Consider the following 13,626-nt stretch of genomic DNA (forward strand, 5'->3'; position numbering starts at 1 on the left):
AGTTTAATAAAATTTACTCCAATTCAGGAGGTTAAACCCACCTACATAACATACATATGTCCATATGTGTATCCATCCATGTTGTGCACATGTGTGTATTATACATAAGTGTGTGTATGTGTTATACGCATGCATGTGTTTTCGTGTGTGTTGTGTTATACATGTGTGTATATGTGCCCGTGCATGTGTGTATTATACGTGTGTGTGTGTGTGTGTGTGTGTGTGTGTGAGAATACAAATGCATGTGTCACTAAATGTATTTTTGTACCCACTTATGAGCTCTATCCTGGGTGTTAGACATTGCAAGGTAAGGCTGCATCATGAATTTGCCTGTGTGGGTCTGCACATGTAATATGCGTTGGCATCCCTTAGCCCAGTCGGCAGCTTTCCTGGAGCAGTTCTGGCTATCCTCACCAGGAGTGGAGGCTTGGGTAGGACTGTTAACCCCACGAACAGATAAGGCTGGGCAGGCAGCTTAAGAAGAGGGACGAGCTGAGGATAGTGGAGCAGTGGCAGCTGATTAGGTTGTTGATGGCACATCTCCCATGTGCTGGGCCTCAAGGTGAATGAGACATAGTCTCTGTCCTTCAAATTTACCATCTCGAGGGAGAAATGTACCCACAGAGATATAAACAGCAATGCCAGAAGTGCAGTACTGGAGGTCAGTACCAGGTGATGTGGTAGTTAGGTGGAACTGACTGAAATTACAGGGACTTGAAAGATGAGTGACTTACCAGGTTCTCAGAGGACATGCTGGAGGCCAGCAGAAAGAGAGGGATTTTTCCTGTGCAGGAATAGCTTGGGTCACCCCTGGTGGGTGATGCCTCATAGAGTGGGGCTGTGCACTCAAACTGAGGGACTTGGGGTTTTCCTTGAGGAGACCCCTGTGTCCCCAACTCCAGTCCTACAGCAACTTGCTCAGTTCTGTCAGCAGGGAGAATAGAGAGGGACTGCGTGGTTATCCCAGTGACATGGAGCCTATGTGGAGCGTGGGCTCGCCTCTTCCTATCCCCCAGCATGTCACGGGGGCTCCGACCTGACATTTGTAAGAGGTAAGTTAGAGGATCCTGAGCCCAGGTGATTTGCTCTTTGGTCTTTATGTTGTATTTTCTTTTTTTCTTTTTTTTCTTTTTTTAAAATATATATATTTTATTGATTTTATACAGAGAGGAAGGGAGAGAGATAGAGAGTTAGAAACAACGATGAGAGAGAGTCATTGATCAGCTGCCTCTTGCACACCCCCTACTGGGAATATGCCCGCAACCAAGGTACATGCCCTTGACCGGAATCGAACCTGGGACCCTTCAGTCCCCAAGCCGACGCTCTATCCATTGAGCCAAACCGGTCTCGGCTTTATGTTATATTTTCTATCTGAGACCATCTTGCAGCTCACTTCTCATTCTGCTGAGATGCTCACTGTGCTGTGTCTCTTTGTGCTTCTTTGTTACAACAGATGCAGGTTTTATTCCTTCAAATAAGAATTCTCATTTTAGGAGAGTAAGCACTTCTTGGGTACACAGTTAGAAAATCTGGTGATTAAGCCTAAAGAAACAGTGTCCTTTGAAACAATACACACACCCTTGCATATAGTGTTTTTTAATCATAGAAATGACATGCCTATTGAAAAATATGCAGACATTACAGAAGTTCATAAATAAGGTAAAAGTAAAAGCCCTTGACCATTCCCCATCTTTTACTGTGGCTACCTGTGAAGATGCCAGGTCCAGCCCTAACCAGTTTGGCTCAGTGGATAGAGATCAGCCTGTGGACTGAAGGGTCCAGGTTCAATTCTGGTCAAGGGCAGGTACCTTGATTACAGGTACATCTCCAGGGAGGGTGGGCAGGAGGCAGCTGATGGATGTTTCTCTCTCATCGATGTTTATAACTCTCCCTCTCTGTAAAAAATCAATAAAATACTTTTTTTTTTTTTTTAAGATGTCCTGTTCAGCCTTCCAGACTCGTATGTAAGCAGTGGAAATGTGTGGGTGGGTTCTGGGAAATGGAATCATATTTCCAAATGTGTGAGTGGGTTCTGGGAAATGGAATCATATTTCCAATCATATAGACATGGAAACATTTTTTCTTGACTAAACTGTAGCCCTGAATTTTATTCCATGATAGTATATGCAGTGTTCTGTGTTCTTTTTAAGGGTTGCGCAATTTTCAATTATGGTTGCACCATTGTTTAGTTTACCAGTTTATTACTGAGTTTGTCCTGATATTTGGCTCTGTATATTTGAGTGAGAATATCTATAGGAGAGCCCTGGCTGGTTGCTCAGTGGTTAGCGCATTGGACCATGGACTGAAGTGTCATGGGTTTGATTCTGGTCAAGGGCACATACCTCAGTTGCAAGCTCAATTCCCAACCCCAGTCGGGACGCATGCAGGAGACAACCAATCAATGTGTGTCTCTGGTATCGATTTTTCTCTCTATCTCTCCCCATCCCTTCCACTCTCTAAAAATCAATGGGAAAACTATCCTTGGGTGAAGATTAACAAAACAAAAGAAAATCTGTAGGAGAAAGTTCTAAAAGTAGAATTGCTGAGGCAAATGTATTTTATACACTTTAAATTTTGAGGTGTTTTTCAAACGAACCCAGAAGGTCACGTGAACTGTGGTCCCAGCAGTGTGTGTGGACATGGCTATGTTCCTGCTGTTTTACTTCTTTAGCTATTAGAGGGCTTGAGTGCCCTTTGTATTTTCTCACTGGATCCATAAAAGCAATATGAGATAAATGGTTGTTTTTTTCAGTTTGGTTCTAGAATGTCTTTCTATTCACTGAGCAAATCAAATTTGTCATTCTTTCCTTTGTGCTAATCTTAGGAAGACTTTATTTACCCCAAGATTATAGGAATATCCCCCTTAGTTTTGTTCTAGTCTTCAGTCCACTGGAATTTAGAGCTGATTGCCCCACCTCATTTGAGAATGGCCCATGCTCTTCTCATAGGTTTGAAATGCCGCCAAATAACTTATTCACTGGGATTTTATGCAAACATGGACTCTGAGATCCACCTTTTTAGTAAATATCAGAATTTGATAAAATATTTACCAAGACTAAAAATGGTTTCTGTAGCCCTAAGTTTACAAAGAAATATGACTAAAGACTGAGAATGTAAAATTGAAGGAATTTTTTAGCTTTATTTAAATGGTGTCAGTTTCTGAGCACTAAGAGCCCAAGACTCATTTTATTTGCTTTGTGACAGTTCTTATTTTATTTTACTTTTTACTTTTTTGTTAATCTCCACCTGAGGTTATTTTTTTTTCCATTGATTTTTTTTTTTTTTTTAGAGTGGAAAAGAGAGGGCAAGACAGGCACACAGAGAGAAACATCCATGTGAGAGAGACACATCAATTGGTTGCCTCCTACATGCGTCCCAACCAGGACCCCAGGACCAGGGATCCAACTTGCAACCCAGGCATTGCCCTTGATCGCAATCCAATCTAAGATTCTTCAGGCCAACGCTCTATCCACTGAACCAAACTGGCTAGGGCTACTTTGTGACAGTTCTGAAGCCCTCCTAGAAGAACCGTGAAACAAGAAATTAACTGTAATAAAGTTCGTGTGCAGGAAGTAGCCTTATGCTGCACCCTGTTTAAAGTCTTTGTTGTTTAAAGTCATATAATCCTCTACATGCTTTTTCTCACCTGTCGCACCACAGCCTAAATGTGATGGCCAAGTTTTACTGACACAAGTGTGGAGGCGTTTGAATCTGATAGAATGTGACTACTTCGGGTTGGAGTTTCAAAACATCCCATCCTACTGGGTAGGTGCTTCTCATTCGTTTGGAAATAGCTGTGGGTGTGTTGTAGGACCCTCCCCACATCCACGGGTCACCGGGAGCCTTTGAGTTATGACTATAGTTATTTTCTTGTTAGTAGCATACTTACTAAATAGAGAAGTTATTTCATAGATTTGCTCTCTTCTTAAATCCTCTTTAGATTTGGCTTGAACCTATGAAACCCATCAGTAGGCAAGTACGAAGTAAGTCCCATTTTTTTTAATTCCTTAAAATTCTGTTCACTCAAAGTGCTTTGTTTTTGTTCTTGACTGTTCAAATCTGAGGCATGATGAGATGTTCCCTGTCACCATTCTGGATAGCCATGAGGGTGCTCCAGCAGCAGTGGACCTGGAGGTCAAGGTGCTGTTTAATGCGGGGGCGGGGGGCAATCCTTCACTTTGGTTCTAGGTTACTTGCCTCGAATTTGGAAGCAATATGCAAAAATAGGTATGCAGTTTCTCTTTAAGTTATGACATGACACTGAGGTTCTTCCTTTAATTGACATTTTAATAAAATAGTTAATGCCATTCTGTAAGTATAAGCATCATTTTAATTGTAAGCATTATTTTTGTTGGTCTCTTAATTAATTTTTTTTAACTTCCTTAGTACTAAACTGAGGAAGAAAGGACATGAGGAGTAACTTTGTTATTCACTGATGAGCTAAGGCCATTTTGGTTGCCATAACATTTTAACAAACAGTTCCTCTTTTTTTGGTGAAAATTATATGGTTATGTTATTATAACATTTCAATAAAGCTGAGTGCTTAGATGAGCTAAACAATAATCAGGTTGTTCCAATTCAGTATAGTGAGTGATGACAACATTTTTCTTACAGTCAAGTATATAAGAAATTCAAAAGTAATTTTTATTATTACTCTTAATTGTGTAAATATCTTAACTTTTTAACATAAAAAATATATTTAAAAAATTTTAATGTGCAATTTCTTCAAGTTTCTTGCATAATATCCATTTAACACAAAAGTTTTAAAATTTTTCTTTACTGTATATGAATGGTACTTAGGATTCATGATTTCATGTATAGGAAATTTCTTAATATCATCTCATTTGGAAAGATTTGCTTTAACAGTCCATTTGAATGTACTAGCTCAACTATATCATAAAACATAGAAAGATAGTAACTACAATACAGAGAGATGGCCTTATGTGTGACATTTAAATTTTTTTTTTTTTAATAGGGCCAAAGAATGCAATGCTTCGCCTAGCAGTAAAATTTTTTCCACCCGATCCGGGTCAGTTGCAGGAGGAATACACACGGTAAAGAGCCTGTTCTGAACTGAGGCCACTGTCAGCAAGGCCTTGAATTCACTTGTGTTTTCCACAGTGCCTGGCTTATCAGATGTTCAGGGCATATTTATTCAAAGAATGAATGAGTCCAGTATACACATAAAAACTGTGATACGTATGTAATAGTGAAAAGAAGCATTCTGGCAGTTAACCCTTGCACAAACACAAATGGGCATAAATTTATACATATGCATAAAGTTCTTAGGAATTTTGCCCATATATTTACTACTACTTCTTTAACAATAAAATACACTTAATTAGGAGAAGTACCTAGTATGTGAGACCTCATGAATAGGCAGGACAGACACTTCTGGTGACTTCTTTTCTGCAACTCCTGAATTCATGCTCGATTCTTTAAAGAAATAATTGAAAGAAAACATTAAAAGTTGTTTTTTTCTGAGCAAAGGATTATAGAAGGTTGTTCCTTATGTTTTATGTACCAATTTTATAATGAGAATAAAGAAACAACCTAAAACAACTCACAGCCCAAGGTCAGGTGTGAGCTGAATAGGACAACTGTTTAGCCCTCAGACAAAACATAGACTTGTCCTAGATGTCTTAGGAACCTCTCTGTGCAGTTTTCACAGGTAATTTACCATCAGAAAAGTAGACTGTCCGTGTGAGGAAATGTCCAAGATCACATTTGTTTACCTCTCGCTATATAGGTGAGGAAATGACCCCAAGGATGGAAAAGAGTTTTTATGGTACAGAATGTATCCCAATGACATATTAAATACCTGACACCAAAAAAAGATCCCTTTTAAGGTAATAGCTTCTAAATATATTTAGACCTTGAAAGTGATGAATAACAGAAAGTGCTACCTAATTCAGCATGATGGGCCCAAGCCATGTTTATGCAGAAGGTCCTTGGTTTATTCATTTTTTAAAAAAGTACTCACTTGGGACAAGAGAAGAAAAACATTGAAATGAAGCCATGTAGAGTAAAAGTAGCCCCTCCTTGCACCACATTCTGCCCCGAAGCTCTGACCCCAGCATGTTCCAGCAATACACAGCCACCTAGGGCAGCGGCAGTCTGTGCATATGAAACTCAGGGGGGATATAATTACCTGCACATCCATAGCCTGTGTGGACATCTTTCCCAATTAGTATATACCGTATATATGGCTGCTATCTAATTTATGTAACCATTCTTATATATTAGTTCATATTTAGCTTATTTCCAATTTTTCTCTCTTATAATGCTACAAATAAACATCCTTCTCCACATATCTTTGTGAACTCTGGAAATATTTCTCTTGGAATTGTTGGGTTAAGGGGTATGCACATTCCCCCCCCCCTTTTTATTGAATATATTGGGTGACACAAACTTAATGAAATCATATAGGTTTCAGGTACATGATTATACAACAAATCATCTATATACTGTATTATGTGTTCATCACCCCCAATCAAAACTCCTTCCATCACCATTTATCCCCCCTATGCCCTCCTCCACCTCCCCCCCACCCCAGGGGGTACACACATGTAAATTTTAAGTAAATGCAATACATTTTAAGATATCACAGTAAAATGTGAATTCCAATGAGGGGAGTGTTTGTCTTGTTCACCATCATATTTCCAGATCCAAGAAATCTGGAATACAATCTGTGCTCAGTAATTATCCTATATAATAAAAGGGAAATATGCAAATCGACAGAATGGCAGAATGATTGGTCATTATGATGCACACTGACCACCACGGGGCAGATGCTCAGTGTAATAGCTGCTCCCTGGTGGTCAGTGCACTCCCACAGGGGGAGCACCGTTCAGCCAGAAGCCTTGAGCCAAGCTCAGGGCTGGCTAGTGCAGCGATGTGGCAGGAGCCTCTCCCACCTCCACCATAGCACTAAGGATGTCTGACTGGTGGCTGTCAGTTGGACATCCCTTAGGGCTCCTGGACTGTTAGAGGGTGCAGACCAGGCTGAGGGACCCACCTGAGTGCACAAATGTTGTGCACTGGGCCTCTAATTGATGGAATGAATAAATACATAAATATTTCCAAATCGCTTTTTCTGGTTATATTCTCACCAGTGGTATTAGGAGTCCCTGTTCTTCAAATTCCAGGCAAGAAATATCAATCTGCTTACAAGTTTCATAGCCACATTTTAAGTTGTATCTTAATTAGATATTTCTCCTTTTTCACTCAAAATCATGGGTACTGTTGGTGTGTAACAGAAGTAAGAGAAATTTGTGAGCTCCTTGAAGTGTACAGTGCTATGGGGTATGAAGGGTCACTCGTGACTTTGCTCTGATGGATCGGTGGCTGTGTTCTCCTGCGATGGAGACGTGGGGAGTGTGTTCTAGAACCTTTGGAGCTGATCTCTCTGATGTTTTGAATTCCCTTGTAGATACTTGTTTGCCTTGCAACTTAAGAGAGACCTGTTGGAAGAACGGCTGACCTGCACAGACACCACAGCGGCCCTCCTCACGTCCCATCTTCTACAGTGTTAGTATCTGCCAGTGTGGCAGGCAGCAGGTGTCCTAGGGCTCCTGAATTTGACAAAGAACAGGCCTTTCAGTTTACACATTTTGTAATAAACTGAAGACTAACTTCTACAAAGTGGAATTCCATAAGGCAATCTGCCCACTGCTAAGAAACAAAGGCTCAAGGCCAAAGTCGGTCCCACACACATTCTTTCAGATTGTCCCTCATTTGTGCCTTCACGCATTTTACCAAAAACCTCTTCAGTCTAAAAGCCAGACAGTAACCCTGACATGGCACCCCCAGAATCAGGTCTCCTTGAGGAGAATGTCACAGCTCCCCTGGTGATGGGTTAGGCATTAAACCCTGAAGGAAAAAGAAAATATTTCCTCAGTATCTCGCACAAGAGAAGGTTCAGCAGTATGTGAAGAACTGTAGTTACTTCAAAAACAAACTAGGAGAAATGTAAGAAGAGGTTCTGGCAAGCAGGTGTGGTCTTTGCCAGGGCTTTTCCAAGCCCAGCTAGTGGGACAGAAGGAAGGAAATACCCTTGTTGCTTTTGGACTAGAGGTGGAGGCACATCTTCTGAAAGCTGGAAAGTAAGAAGCATGCTGTAGAAAATTTCAGAAATTTTACTAATACGTATGTGGGTTAATTTATCATTTACTTGGTTCTTTCCCTGGCACACCTTCAAATAGCATTTTTTCTTAATTCTCCCCTGGGGGTATGTTTTTATTGATTTTTAGAGCGAAAAGAAGGGAAAGAGAAAAACATCGCTGTGAGAGAGAAACATCGGTTGCCTCCTGTATGCATCCGGACCCGAGATTGTGCCCACCGGGAATTGAACCCTTTCTGTGTATGGTACAACACTCCAACCAACTGAGCCACCCAGCCAGGGCCAAATAGCAAATTTTATCTATGGTTTTTCTCCTACGGGATAGTACTTGTTGATTCTCATTAACATACGTTTTCAAAGTGACTTAGTTGTTTTTTATTTGACCTGAAGTCTTCTCACGTAGACAGATGGCTTTTCACTGTAAACTCATTTGGAGGGCTCTGTGTACAGCTTAGAGATGTCATAATAACTTGTCCAACTTAGAAGTGTGCTGCTGAGGTTGAAAGCCACTGAATTGATTTGACAGCCACATTCAGTGCATAATTCTGAACTGGGCTTGTAAAAGACACAGTTGGGTAGTTGGTAAAATATGAATAGGGGCTGAGGCTCAGTGTCACAGCAGGTCCTGGTCCCATCTTGCTGTGGGTGAGGTGCTGTGGTTGTGAGTGAGAATACCTAGTTTATAGAAAACCCATTCTAAAATGTGATTCTATGCATGAGACTTAACTGTGGATTTAAAATGGTCTCAAGACAAAACAAGAAATATATTGCTTAACATTATTGGGCTTTACTACTTTTAAAACATTTGTGTGGCCTGGAATTACTGAAATTAGAAACATTGTTCCTAAAGAATTTGAGAGGCCTGAAGGAAAAAAAACGATTTAAAATACATTATCTTGAAACAAGTAAAATACCTTATCCTGGTCATAGTAGTCTTGAAACAACTTTGGGATAGATAATGTGTGATGTAAAACAACAAACATATCAAGCTTGCAAGCCCAGCATTTGCCTCCCTGGAGTCACTCACCTGTGTCTTAATTCTTCAAAACACAGAAGAAATTATCTTCACCTGTTTTCATATTTTGCCTTCATAGCATAAAATATTTGGAATACAAATACAAACTCTTGTTTATATTACTCTTTTTTTTTTAACTTATCTTTACTGTTGAAAGTATTACAGATAATTCCTTTATTCTCCATTTACCCCTGCCCCTGCTCCCCCCATGCTACATATTTAGGATAATATTTTCTACTTTTAGAGAAGGCATTGTACACCCAAATGCATAAACTAAAAGTAGAAAAAATTTATCCTAAATCTGTAGTAAAATAACATGAGTTTATATTTTTCTTTTTTTAATGTGTTTTATTTATTTCATACAGGAAGGGAGAGGAAGAGAGAAATAGAAACATGAATGATGAGAGAGAATCATCAGTCAGCTGCCACACATGCTCCCTACTGGGACTCAAACACACAATCCAGGCATAAGCCCTGACCTGGAATCAAACCAGGACCTCCTGGTTCATGGATCAGCACTCAACCTCTGAGCCACACTGACTGAGCAAGTTTATATTTTTCTTTATTTAAAAATTAAAATTACTGACTATTATTATCTCATCTTAGCGGAAATAGGAGATTATGATGAAACCCTGGATCGCGAGCACCTCAAAGTCAACAAGTACCTGCCCCATCAGGAGTGTTCTCTAGAGAAGATACTAGAATTTCATCGGAAGCACATGTAAGTCAGTGAGAATCAGCCAGTGGACTGCTGTCACTACAGTTGGTCATGGCTAGTGCATCAAGAAGCCTGCATTAAGGCTTGGACTAAAGCCACAGCTGACCACGGCACTCTGGGGACATGGCCTTCTGCTTTAGAAAAGGCTGGAAGAGATATCAGGGCCAGGGAGGAGTGAGGACAGGAGCCCTGGGTGGCCAACGTGGGCTTTCTTATCCATTGCAGGTAGAGACATCCCTACAGAGAGCTCGGCCCAATGCTGAGGTGCTGGGTTCTCCACACTGGCCCCTGGCGAGTTTTCTGCACTGTAGTAAAGGATGCCTGGAGGGAACATACTGGAGCAGTAGGGACTGAAGAGTTATGTGGAATGAGCAGGAGAAGGCAGGGCCAGGGCAATCACTGTAGATGAGGTGAAGATGACCGTGACACAAACCTCCTGTGTGATCACTTCTGTGAGGTGCTAGGCTCTCAGAACCCGATTGTTTTTAGTGCTGTGATCCTGCTGTCTTTTATCACAGGGGCCAGACGCCGGCCGAGTCAGATTTCCAGGTGCTCGAGGTCGCACGGAAGTTGGAAATGTATGGCATCAGGTTTCACAAGGCTTCTGACAGGGAAGGAGCCAAGATTAACCTGGCTGTGTCCCACATGGGCGTCCTCGTGTTCCAGGTAGGGTTAGGAACTTCTCTGTGATGGGGAGGAGGGTTTACATACATTAGTAAATCTTTCCTCCGATGAATAAGGTCTTGGACTTGGAGGAGAGCTTTGCTTGTCATCTGATCTGGCCTCTCAACCAGTAGAGAAATTGTCATCTAGTCTTTGTCCTCACTGTCACAGAACCCATTGCCCCTCAGGGCATCCAATCACGTTCCCACTGTTCCTTCTAATATTGAAGGAAAGTTCGCCCCTTAGAACCTTGTACTGAGACTCTGGCCCTTCCCTGGAGCAGTCTCCATAGCTCCATTCGGTCCTCCAGGTGTGGGTCTCTGAGTGGATGCAGTCATCGTTTAGATTAATGAGGTAAGAACACACTAGAAAATACCAGAGGTGCCGCATGGAGTAATAGTAGGGCCTTATGGCATTTTTTTATTATTTGTGTTTGGATAGTTTCATAAATGACTACTGAGTTTTATTTGTAGTTAAGTATATGTGCCCTAGGGTCTGTGGTGTCATGGGTCTGACAACTGTATACGTAGGCCTTCGAGTGTTGGAAACTGTGGGTGGGTTCCCCAATCCTGCCCACCATTGGCTCTGATCCCCTATCAGGAGTTCTCGTCACTGGGCCTTACAGCTGTGCACCTCTGGTCCAGTACAGTGACTCCAAGGGCACATGGTGGCAGTTGGCACTTGTTTCTGGAACCTGACTTGCAGCTCTTTCCTCTGTAGGCCTTTTAGCCTGTGATCACCTGCAGTGGCTGGTTTGTTCAGGCTCCCTGCTCAGGCTTGCTTTCTTTTTCTTTACCTAGCCATCAAATTTCAGTGTTCTGGGGGGGGAAAAATTTTTTCCAGTGTTTTGTCAGAAGAAAAAAAAACTAATTTTGAATTTAGAATGTTAATTGTGTTATATCACACATCAGATGTGATAGGAACAATAAAATTCAAGACAAAGACTTTAGCAGCCATGCCCCTTTGAGTAGGTAATTCCAGGCCCCAACCTGCTCACTCTGGTCGTCCCTACACCACACATTCTAATCGCATGTCCATCCAAATCCAGCTGTTGTCACTTTTCACCATTTATTACCAGAGGAAGTTGGAAAAGCAGACAGTAGAGACTTCTAGATTGAATTTACTTCTGTTCCTGCAAACCACACAGAATGAGAGTGAAGGAATTTTTTTTCTTTTTAAATTTAAATCAGTGAAAACAAGGGAACCCAGAAGATGAGGTGTATCAGCAAAATTTTGGAAGTTGGGAAATGATCAGAAGGGTGGAAAAGACTGGAATTCGATGGCCTGCAGAGGGAAAGCTGTGAGCAGACCACTCTGTCCAGGAGTGGACAAGGGCACCCCTTGACAGCCAGGAGGAGCCTGGGGCTGGAAACGGAAACTTAGTTTCATCCGTTCATAGTCTGTGAGAAGCCTCATATCCAAGCCAGAGCAGCCTGTTCTTCTCCAGGCAGCTCAGAGGTAGAGATACCAAGTGTCAGGTGGGGGAGCCTGTGCTCTAAGTGCATCGGGCTGCAGGCCTTCCATCTCAGCCCTTTTGCAGTGTGGCCGGCTGCAGGACACACTGCTCTCTGGAAAGTCTGACCAGCCTTGCAGGAACCTCACAGATGTTGAACCTGGGATACTCCACAAATGTGGCCTGCACCCACATTTTAGAGTCTCCTCTTACAAAAACTTTTTTTTTTTTGTAACACTTTCAAACTGGCTGAAAAGCTGTAAGAATTAGAATTGCTCAGATTCCATGTACCCTTTACCCATATCCAGCCGTTATAGGCATGTTCCTCCCGTCTTACACACAAACGTTGCACACGTTCCCATGCGCACAGACAATTATTTCCGAAGCATTTGATAGTTATCATGGATCTTTACCCTAAGAAATGTGGTGTGTATTTTCTAATAGAATTTTCCCTTACATAATCACAATGCAATTACCATGGAAGCCTCAAACACATCTTAATACATCATTTATTTCCCAGGCTTGTCAACTGGCCAGGAGTGTGCTCAGAGCTTCATTTCCTCCAGAACAGGATCTGGCCTAAGACCATACAGAGCATGTAGTTGTAGTCCCCTTGATTTTTATTTATTTTATATAGGAAAATATATATTTATATCCCTAAATGGCAATACAGAATTTATAGCAAAACCATGTGTGGAAATACTATCAATTATATTCCAGACATAATCAGTGGAACAACAGTATCACATAAACATGTGATATTGCCTGGCCAGCATGGCTTAGTGGTTGAATTTCAACCTATGAACCAGGAGGTCACTGTTAAATTCCCGATCAGGGCACATGCCTGGGTTGTGGGCTCGATCCCCAGTGTGGGGTATACAGGAGGCAGCAGATCAAATATTCACTCTCATCATTGCTGTTTCTATCTCTCTGTCTCTCTTCCTTTCAGAAATAAATAAAAATATATTTTGTAAAAAGTTATGTATATTCTCTCTCTCTCTCTCTCTCTCTCTCTCTCTCTCTCTCTCTCTCTCTCACACACACACACACACACACACACACACACACACACACACACACAGTATTTCCCAGCCATTGTGGCTCAGTGGATTGATCATCAACCCATGCACCAAGAGGTCACCAGTTGATTCCAGTCAGAGTACATGCCCGAATTGCAGACTCCATCCCTAGTTTGGGCTGTGCAGGAGGCAACCAATCAGTGTTCCTCTCAACATCATTTCTACCTCTGTCTCCCTCTCCTTTTTCCTCTTTCTAAAAATCAATAAAAACATATTTTTTTATTTTTTTAATATATTTTCTTGATTTTTAACAGAGAGGAAGGGAGATAGAGGGATAGAGAGCTAGAGAGCTAGAAACATCGATGAGAGAGAATCATCTATCAGCTGCCTCCTGCACACCCCCTACTGGGTATGTGCCCGCAACCCAGATACATGCCCTTGACTGGAATCGAACCCGGGACCCTTGAGTTCGCAGGCCAATGCTCTATCCATTGAGCCAAACCTGTTTCGGCAAAATGTTTTTTTTTTTAATGTGGTATGTCAAAAAATAAAAGTTCCATATTAAAAGTGACTATAGGTACCCAAACAAATTATTAAAAAATGAAATAGTAAAATGCACATATGTAACTATTATGT

General features: G+C 41.4%; 1 protein-coding gene across 4 annotated transcripts in view; it reads left to right on the plus strand.

Moving 5' to 3' along the window:
* Positions 1-13,626, plus strand: part of FARP2 (FERM, ARH/RhoGEF and pleckstrin domain protein 2) — a 95,432-nt gene that overhangs the window by 35,956 nt on the left and 45,850 nt on the right. For all 4 annotated transcript variants that reach the window (XM_036421067.2, XM_036421063.2, XM_036421066.2 and 1 more), the window contains exons 4-9: positions 3,661-3,765; positions 3,941-3,983; positions 4,976-5,054; positions 7,433-7,530; positions 9,744-9,858; positions 10,374-10,521. In XM_036421067.2, the coding sequence (XP_036276960.1) occupies positions 3,661-3,765; positions 3,941-3,983; positions 4,976-5,054; positions 7,433-7,530; positions 9,744-9,858; positions 10,374-10,521 (588 nt within the window). The remainder of the gene's footprint in view (positions 1-3,660; positions 3,766-3,940; positions 3,984-4,975; positions 5,055-7,432; positions 7,531-9,743; positions 9,859-10,373; positions 10,522-13,626) is intronic.

Source organism: Pipistrellus kuhlii, unplaced genomic scaffold (genome assembly GCF_014108245.1).
Source record: "Pipistrellus kuhlii isolate mPipKuh1 unplaced genomic scaffold, mPipKuh1.p scaffold_m20_p_7, whole genome shotgun sequence".
Classification (NCBI taxonomy): Eukaryota; Metazoa; Chordata; class Mammalia; order Chiroptera; family Vespertilionidae; genus Pipistrellus; species Pipistrellus kuhlii.